The sequence below is a fragment of the Lonchura striata genome, chromosome 9 (assembly GCF_050655825.1).
Source record: "Lonchura striata isolate lonStrDom1 chromosome 9, ASM5065582v1, whole genome shotgun sequence".
Classification (NCBI taxonomy): domain Eukaryota; kingdom Metazoa; phylum Chordata; class Aves; order Passeriformes; family Estrildidae; genus Lonchura; species Lonchura striata.
Window position 1 is genome coordinate 19,227,105 of NC_140711.1, and position 9,295 is coordinate 19,236,399.

General features: G+C 53.4%; 1 protein-coding gene across 1 annotated transcript; it reads left to right on the plus strand.

Moving 5' to 3' along the window:
- The first annotated feature begins 3,093 nt into the window (after positions 1-3,093).
- On the plus strand, positions 3,094-8,797 carry APOD (apolipoprotein D). The gene is made up of 5 exons (XM_021536810.4): positions 3,094-3,231; positions 4,169-4,322; positions 4,579-4,700; positions 6,420-6,508; positions 7,615-8,797. Exons 2-5 carry the CDS (start codon positions 4,200-4,202, stop codon positions 7,848-7,850), a joined length of 570 nt encoding a protein of 189 aa, XP_021392485.2. The 5' UTR covers positions 3,094-3,231; positions 4,169-4,199; the 3' UTR covers positions 7,851-8,797.
- The last annotated feature ends 498 nt before the right edge of the window (positions 8,798-9,295 follow it).

Below are 9,295 nucleotides of genomic sequence, written 5' to 3' on the forward strand. Positions count from 1 at the left end.
GACCCAGTGTGGTATGACAGCCTTTCCCTGGGGAGCCAGGTGCCCACCAGGCCTGGCTGGCTGAAGCTGCTCTGTTCCATAGCTGCCAAGAGCTGATACCTGGGTTGTGCAGCAGGACAATCTCACTCCTGCCCTAAGCCAGGTCGGCTACAGGTAGAGTGTCACAGGTGGAGTGGCAGTGCCCTGTGCTAGCCCTCTGCTGGCTGAACTTTATCTGCACTTCCAGCTTGCTCTAACAAGGGGTTTTCTTTGCTGGCAGCACTCAGTGCTGTTGCATCGTCCCACTGGAGCCAGATGAGCTTTGTCTCTGAAAGGGCGACTGGCAGCGTGAGAATATCCCAGCCAATGTGGCGTGTCTGTAAACGCTGTCCCCCCGTCACCCTGGCCATGCTGGGTGGCTCATGCCACCTCACCCCGTGTGTGCTCTGCACCCACCCACCGCTGCGGACCCCGCTCACAGCGCCTGTCCTGCCGGCAGCGCTGCCCCATCCTCCTGCTCCCCCGCGGTAGCGCAGCCCCGCAGCCTGCCCTGCAGCTGCCGCATTGCCCAGAAATGTGGGGGAGGTTTCATTCTTGCATGGAGCATTCCGAGCGTGTCTGGTGCCCCCCCCCCCCTCCCCTCCTTGCCCTGATTTCTCCACAGCTTTCCTCCTTCCTCCCCTGCTCCAGCTTCCTGCCCCTTTATGTGTGGCCCCTCCTCTGCTCCAGGGTACAAACTACTTACCAGGTGGAAATGATGCTCCCACCCTACAATTAGGTGCAATTATAAGGTTATGCTTTTCTCCGAGCCCTTGCTCTGGAGTGGCTCAGAGCAGACTCCTGCTGTGGGCTAATGACAGGTGAGACATGGAGCAGGCTCTGGTCTGTGCAGGCGAGTGGTGCTGGAGGTGGAATGACAGGAGGGTCCTGGGGTGACCACTGAACATGTCCTGGCCAGCTGGCCCCAAGTATGGACTCAGCTGCAGCATCCCAAACCTGCTCCTCTCCAAGAGGTGAGCAGCAGATACCTGGGTGCTTCCTTCTGTGGTCAGCCAGAGCCCAGAAATGTGCCCCTGGGGAAGGTGCAGCCAGTGCTTGTGTGGAGATGTCCCAGCAGTGGCAGTGAGCTCAACTGTCAGCTCTCATCATATGTGCAGTGCCTTGGCACCCATGGGGTGCTCCTTGGCTTGGCAGTGGTCAGTGAAGAAATAGGGCTCCACTGCAGCTCCTGCACTTCTGAGGGTGCTGCCTTTGGCTGGATGTGGGATTTCTTGCAAAGATGGGGTTTCTTCCAGCATTGTTGGTGCTGCTGCAAGGGGGGTGATGGCTATAGCTGAACCCACCCCACCTATCATCTCCACTCCTAGCAGGGCCCAAGGAGTGTCAGCTCCTGCTGGCTCCTGACTTCTCAGCATCCTGGCCATGGCCCACTCCTGCACACTCCTGCAGCAGGAGTTCCATGGAGCATGGCTGGGTGAACACCTCGATGCTCTGGTGTGACTCTGGCTCCAGCATGTCAGGAGCCAAAATGGCAGTGCCCAGCCCAGTTACATCCCTGGCAGGGCTGGCACTGCAGGGCAGCCCTTGGGTACTGGGGCAGCACCTGTGGGCCAGAGCAAGCAGGAGCCCCTCCTGCTGCAGCAGTGTAAAAGGCTTCCTCAGAACCATTCCAGCCAAGGGCACATTGCTGCCCCCGCAGCCAAGGAGTCCTGGCTCCATCCCATAGGAGAATGCTCCATGTGCAGATGTGGATAAGCACACAGTCACACCTCCACATGCAAATGTTCCACTGTGGCCAAGCTGGCTCTTTTGCAGGACTTTCTCCTCTGATTTCTCTGCAGGATGTGGGCAGCTGAGCTCAGGAGAAGAACTGCTTGCTGGTGTGCAGTGCGTGGGGAATCCCACCAGAGCACTGCAGCATGGCAGCACTTGTACCATTCAGGTCAGGGTCTGTCCAGGGATTTCCTGACTTCTAACCTGTTTGTATTGCAAGAGATGCAGGTGAATGTGGGGCTTGCGGAAAGTTTGCAGGATATCTCTGACTTAGACATGGGCAGCCAGAGCAGCCCCATCAAGGACGTGGGGGGCTGGCAAAGCACTAATGAGCTGTATGGAGGCAGGGAGAGCCCTGCATGATCCACTGCCCTGTGCCAGGCACTGGGGCAGACCATGGACCGTGTGCTCCCCTGGGCCGTTCACCCCCAGCTGGTGCTGCTGGCTCCGGATGAGCCGGGCACAGCTCTGGTGATCATTGAGGTCCTAGGACACACCTTGGCTGTGCTGTGTTTCGGGGCACACCTTGGCTGCACAACCCTGGGAGGGGACAGGACTGACCTGTCCGTGGCTCTTGGGGTGGCATTTGAGCAGTCAGGAGCTCGTGTGTGTGTGCATGTGTGAGTAAGGCATGCAGGACAGCATGTAAAAACACACCTGGAGAGAGAAAGTCTCAACAGAGATTAGATTAAAATGTAATTAAACACAGAGAGCTTCCTGTCAATTACTTAACTCTTCTTGCATAACTTTTAGGACCCGCTGCCTTCACACATGGCTGCTCTGCTGTCAAAGGCATTTGCTGGGCACCTGTTGGAAAAAGTGCCAGGTCAGCAGGAACTTAATTGCACCAGTATCTTTTCTTGTTTAGGGTTTAAAAGTCTAGAAGAAAACTGCTGAAACATCTTACAGCTCCTCAGACAAACCTGTGACACACTGCTTCGCGCTCCTCATGTACTCGCAGCAAGTGACTGTGGTGGGGACAAGGACATAGCAGTGGCCTGGAGGATCTCCAGGGCTCAAGCAGGAGGCAGAGGAGGCTGCATGTCCCCCCTTGGAGCATGGCCGTGGCTGCTGCTGGACCAGAGGATGGGATGGGAGCTGCTGCTGTCCCCAGCCCCTCTCAAAGGCTGTGGCATTCCTGTCCTTCCCCTGCCATTGCACCCACCCAGGCTTTAGCAAGTGGCTGCGAGTCAGAGAGCTCTGCAGCTGCAGGCGATGCCCAGACACGTGGGGTGCCTTTGTTTGCCTGGCTGAGCAGCCAAGTTGCAGCCCATCTCCAGCTTCGTACCAGCTGCAGATCTAAGGCAGCTCACTGGCCTGCCAAAAAACCTAAACACGCTGAGGACCAGGGAGTGGCTTGTGCCAGAGCTGAATAATGATGATCCCAGCACACTTATAAAGAGAAGCAGAGAGCTCACCACAGGGCTGTTCCTTGCCACCCTGGTCCTCTGCGGAGCATCACTGCGCCTCGTCACTAAGGTATGTCTGAATTGGAGATTTAAAATGGGGATTGTCTGTGTGCCTGTAGCAGGGCCTGTGCCTGCAGCTGGAGACAGACTGGGATTTTCTTCTTAACTTTGGGAAAATGTTACCACCCCTCCTGTGGAGGAGCTTCCAGCCAGGGAAGCAGAGCAGCCCAGTGCTGCAGGGTCTGTGCATGCCAACCTGCCCCAAGCAGAGCCCAAAGCATGTGGGCAGCATTCTGGCTCCAGCAACTGTGTGTGAGCAGCACAGCTTCTGCTTCTCCTGCTCTGCAGGAAAACCTCTCCTTTCCCTCCTCACCCCATGCTTTTGGGGGTCTGTTCATATTGTATTTGGTGCTGATTTGAATCTGTACTTCCCCACCTTGCAGTGCTGTGTATATCCTGGCACAAAGACCCCTCCAGAGGTAGCTGCGTCGTCTCTCCCACCCTGTTGCAGTGTCAGGCAGCCCTGGCTTACCTGGGGATGTCCCTCCTGCCATGCAGGTGTACACTGCAGGTGTACAGTGCTCATGTCCCTGTCCCAGGGCTCCAGATCTCTGCTGGCTCTGAAGTATGCTCCTTGTGCTCCATCATTTTAAAGCAAACATCCTGCATTTTTCCTTGCCTCAGCTTTGAACAAACAATGATGCTCCTGTGGGTCCCTGGACATTTATCAGCCCTGCATCTTGCTAGGTGTCGCATGTGGGTGATGAGTACAAGAGTTCTCACCAGGCATTGCCTGGCTTTTCGTGGGGCTGCTGGACACAGGCTGAGCACAGGCAGGGCTTAAGACTGTTTTGGGCTTGGGACTTCCTTGGTACTCCTCTAATGATTCTTTCCTCTTTGCTGTGCCCCTGAGGTGCCCTGCTGCATGTCCTATCCCTCATTTCACACAAAGGGAGTGTGTGGGGTCTCCAGGGAGGCCCCAGCTCAGCTGTTTTCCTTCTGCCCAGGTCCATTTCCCGTCTGCATCCCAGCGCAGCCATGCTGGGCCCAGCAGTGCGGCTCTCGGTCCTGCTCAGCCTCTTCAGCATTGGGAAAGGCCAGATGTTTCATATGGGACCATGCCCAGATCCATCAGTTCAAGAAGAATTCGATATCAACAAGGTGTGAAAAGTTTTCTAAAAATCTCGTAGGGTGTAGCTAGCTAAGCTAAGTGGGCATGGGACTGACAGCAAACTGCCTGGGTGCAGGGGGTGGTGGCAGGTCTTGTCACACCTTGTGCCACAGCTGCCAGTGTGGGTCTGCAGCTCTGCTCACCCCCCAACCACTAAAGGGCAAAAACTGTGCTGACAGAGGAGCCAGGCTGCTCTGCCTCAGCTCACTCATGTTAAAAACATCTCTTTAAACTTTCTTCTGTCAGTATTTGGGGAAATGGTACGAGATAGAGAAGCTGCCCTCAACTTTTGAGAAAGGAAGCTGCATCCAGGCAAATTACTCATTGAAGGAGAACGGGAAGTTCAAGGTGGTCAACAAGGAGATGCTGTAAGTGTTTGTGTTCGGGCCGTGTCCTCACTGTGGCAGTGGCACTCCTGTCACCTCTCTTGCTGTCATTGGTGCTCATTTTTCTCTAAATAAACCGTGTCTGGGGCTGAGGGTGCTGGGGGAGGCAGTCTGTGGCTGCAGTAGCTCTGCTGAGAGATGTGGGTCTCTGATTCCTGACAGTGACCTGAGGATCACCAGGTCTCTGTCTCATTGTCCAAGGTTAGTGATAAGAAAATAGATCAAATGTACATGGTGACCTCAGCGTTAAATAGCCTGGATGTCCCCCCTGACTGGCTTGTCAGCCTCAGAGATGTCTGCGAAGCTGGATGCCCTGGTCCTTTTCTGGGGGCATCATGGGGCTGATTATGGGATGGCAGCTACTACCTTGTGCCCCTGTATGCTCAGAAGTGCCTGTGCCCTGTGCTCCTCTCAGCTCCAGAGTAAAGAGACGCAAGAAAAAGGGGCAGGGAAGGCAAAGCACATGAGTAATTTTTACTTAAATATTTATCAGCCTATTTCTGGAGAATTTACCTTGCACAGGTAGTAACTACTATGCAAGGGGATTGGAAATCATTGTCAGTTTAAATCAGTGGTGAAGGGAATGTTTTTCCCTTTATTAGGGAATTAGGATAGTTTGCAATTATCCTGAGGCCTCCTGGATTTTTACACAGAAAGATGCAGGTATTAATTAATCTTATTCCATCACCAGTCTGTGCTGTTGTGGGCTGCTGCTGTGAGGGGCTGAATGGATGAGAGGGAGTGAGCAGTAAATGCAGCGCTGTCCCCTGTGCTCCTGGCATGGCATGGGGACTTTGTTCTGGCTAACAATAAGAGCAGCATAGGAACACATCCCTTGTGTCCAGAGCAGAGCAGCATCCCTGCCGTTCACAGAGTGCTCAGCACTGTCTCAGCAGCATCACTGCTCGGGCTGTGCCTGGCAAACAGCTGGACATTCATTTGTGCCTGCATTAATCTGTGAGAGATTCATCCAGTCACTGCTGTCACGACTGCAGCAGCTCAGGACCCTGAAATATTAGGGATATTTTGGGTGTACATGGCTCCAGCATCAGCTGATCAGCAGCATCCAGGTCTTGAGGCATCTGTGTGAGAATGCTGTTAGGATCTGGGCAGCTCAAGTCATGGGGCTTGCTGCCAGCAGGGCAGTGCTCTGAACAAGCAGCCAAAGAAACCTTGGCTCACCACACAGGTACAGGTAATTTGCGTGTGGAGGAATGTGCAGTGACCTGGAAAAAACCCAGGTGATTAAGCAGAAGTGAACACATGCCTTCCACAACTACCAGGAGCTAAGCTGCTCCCTGGCACATCCAAGATCATGGATGGGAACCTCCCATCCTCCCATGCTGGGTTCCTCTCACCCAGTGCAGAGCAGTCTTGCTCTCTTTCCTCTCTGTCATTGTCACCCAGGAACCAAAGGACACCCAGCTGGCAGGGGTACTTGGAGAGAGGCAGCCTGGGATGCTGGGGTGGTTTAACCTGAGAGACCATCTACCTAGCTGCACCTGGCCCAGGGCCTGCTGTGCCCTGAGTCTGCTGAAAACATCCTCAGGGATGCTGGGGTTTACTAGAACCTATTTCAGCCACCTCTTGGCAGGTAGTTGTGTCAGGAGGGATGACTTAATGGAAGTGAAAAAAAAAAAAAAAAAAAGAGATCTCCCACTTTCCTGACTTTATTTTTCACCTTTGTCATTCTCCCCTTAGTGCCAATGGGAAAATCAATGAAGCTGAAGGAGAACTCATGCACATGGATGTGAAGCAGCCGGCCAAGCTGGGCGTCCGCTTTAGCTGGTGTAAGTGTGTGCTGGGAAGGCGCCACGGCAGAGCTGTGCTCTGAGCTTTGTGCCGTGGCACCGGGGGCAGAAACTGCAAAGCAACGTGTGGAGCTCCCCATGTGACTTCAGCACAGCAGTAAAGGGCTAAAATTGATGTTGTGGCCAGCAGGCAGTAGTTTGGTGACACTGATATGCCATTTACAGCCCCCTCAGTGGTGGAGAACTCTTCACCAGCTGATCTCAAAGCAAGAAAGATCAGCAGCCTTGCTATCCCTCCAGGTCATGTCGCAGATGGGGACAGGGAGGTGGGGAGGTGGCAGAGGCAGCCCCACAGTGCTGCAAGAGCCAAGAATAAGCCTGTTTCTCTGCACACAAGTGGTACAGCTACTTGCCCACGCTGCCTCTACGTACAAGTGGCTTTTAATAACCATTAATAATATGGTTTTGTTAGCTTGTTCCCTCCCTTGTCACTCTAACACTCAACAGGGGCCTGCTGAGGTGCTGTGCCACACTGCACAGCGCTTTCCTCTGTCTGCAGTTTCCGAGCTCTCTTTTGCAGAGGGGTTATTTGGAGAAATGGGTGGAGGAGGGGTAGATGCAAAGGCAGTACAAGACTGTTCCATGAGCACAGCCAGACTTAATTCTGTGCTGCTACAGCATCACTGGCAGCCATTTCACCTGCAGCATGTGCAGCCCCAGCCACCTTCACCGGGTGCAAGCCCCAGAGAGCAGCTCAGCTGGCTCCCCGGGCCAGGGCTCCCCATGGCACTGGGTGGTGGTCTGTGCTCCTCCTATCACCAGTGTCAGCTCCCAGCACTACAGCTCCTCCCTGGCAGCCAGCACCCCCACACTGGTGAGGCTGGGCTGGCTTTCATCAGCCCAGGAGAGTTGTTCAGGTCATAGCTTTCCAGAAAGACCTTCATAGTCAGGGCTTTGTGTCTTTCCCAAGTTCCTATGGGCAGGATAAGGAGTCCTGGTAGGTTTTTATAAATTACAGCTGCCTGTACTGACCACAAGTATGCAGCAGCCAAAGTGAGAACAGTCCCAGCAACAGTGGCTGGGGTGCTGCAGAGCTGTCCAGAGCTGGTTACACACGGCAGTAACAGTGCCCTCCTCTCTCCTAGTCATGCCTGCTGCCCCTTACTGGGTCATCTCCACTGACTATGAAAATTACTCCCTGGTTTACTCCTGCACTAACATCCTCTGGCTCTTCCACATGGACTATGCCTGGATTCTGTCAAGAGCTCCTGACATGCACCCAGAAACCGTGGAGAACCTGAAGAGTGTTCTCGAGTCCTACAAGATCAACACTGAGAAAATGATGCCCACTGATCAAGCCAACTGCCCTGCTGAGATGTAACTCCTGGCATGCAGTGACACAGCACCAGACCAGGGATAAACTTTGTTGCTTGTTTTATTATCCATTAGAATTTCTCTGTGTACCTGAGAAATTTAATAACAATAGTTTCCTCTTTGCTAACAGTAGTTTGCCAGCCCAGAGGTACTCCTTGCTGTCATTCCCCGTGTCGCTTTTCCCCCTCTTTTTGTCTTGCTCTGACTTTTGCAGCACAACTGACTGAGTCAGTGCTAATGGGTGAAAGAAAGAAACCCTGAAGTGTAGACCTGAAACTCTGCTCTTGCTGTGAGTCCTCCAGTAAATGCATGGGAAAGGGTATGAGTTGTGATGTGCAAGTATTGGTTCTGGGGAAAAATTGTTCATTACACAGCCCCATGTTCGCTTCCAAAGTTTGTCTTGATGCTTCTGGGCCTGCCAGGAATCTACAGTGTCTGAGTTACACTGTGGGCACTGCCTTAGCTGCAGCAACATCCAAACATGGCGGGTCAGTCCTGCAGCCTGGGAACTGAGGCTGGGGGTCTTGAAAGTTGTCCAGTGCAGGGCTGTAGGCATGTGTTGCTGCTAAGTCAGCAGACCTCCTTGCTGGAAATCAGATTTTGCCCTTTTAAATCTAAAAATATCCAGAGATTCAGCATCACTCCAGCCCCAATGTCTATATGTGTCCTTCTCTTGCCTCTAATGAGACTGGTTCTGCCCTCCCAAGAGGCCAGCTCTGACTGTACTTGTAAGCAGACATAAAGAGTTGGGGCTGCTCCCTTGTTCTGTCTTCCAGAGGCTTTTCCCTGAACACCAGCAGGCTCTGCCTGACCTCCTGCCCACTGCTGCTGCACGTGCCAAGTGCCCGCTGGCGCTGCGTCTGCCCTGGCAGGTGTTCAGCAGGCACCACGACAACTCTGCTTGAATAGCATTCATGCAAGTCATTAAAAATGAAATAAAAATACCTGCTTCAGGCCTTTTGTACCTTTCCAGCTGCACAACTTTTGCCAGCAGGCCGGGGGGCTCTGTCTGGGGCCTGCCCCTGCTCTGAGGCCACAGCACAGCCACAGCAGGGTTGCACTGAACATGACAGCCATGGCTGAAGGGAAATGGTTTGCTACAGAAGCCTGGAACTCTTTCCAGCTCTCCAGGGTTGGATGTATGGGCACTCCCCATTGTCTAAACCCTGCCAGCAAATTTGTGTTGTGGCTTTGGCTGACAGTGACCCTCATCTCCTGCTGCCTTTACTGACATGAAGAAATAATGACACGGATGTAGAATGCTGTAAATCTGCAGGAAACATTCTACACTTATTTTGGTGGGATCCTGGTGGTGTGGGTGTGCTGCAGAGCACTTTTTTGCCCTGGGAGAGCTACAGGAGCTGAGTAGGAAGCCAGTATATCACTAATCTTTACCAGTCAGAGGAGGCCAGGATGGGAGGGACCAGAAACAACTGCCGTGTTTAAGTCATT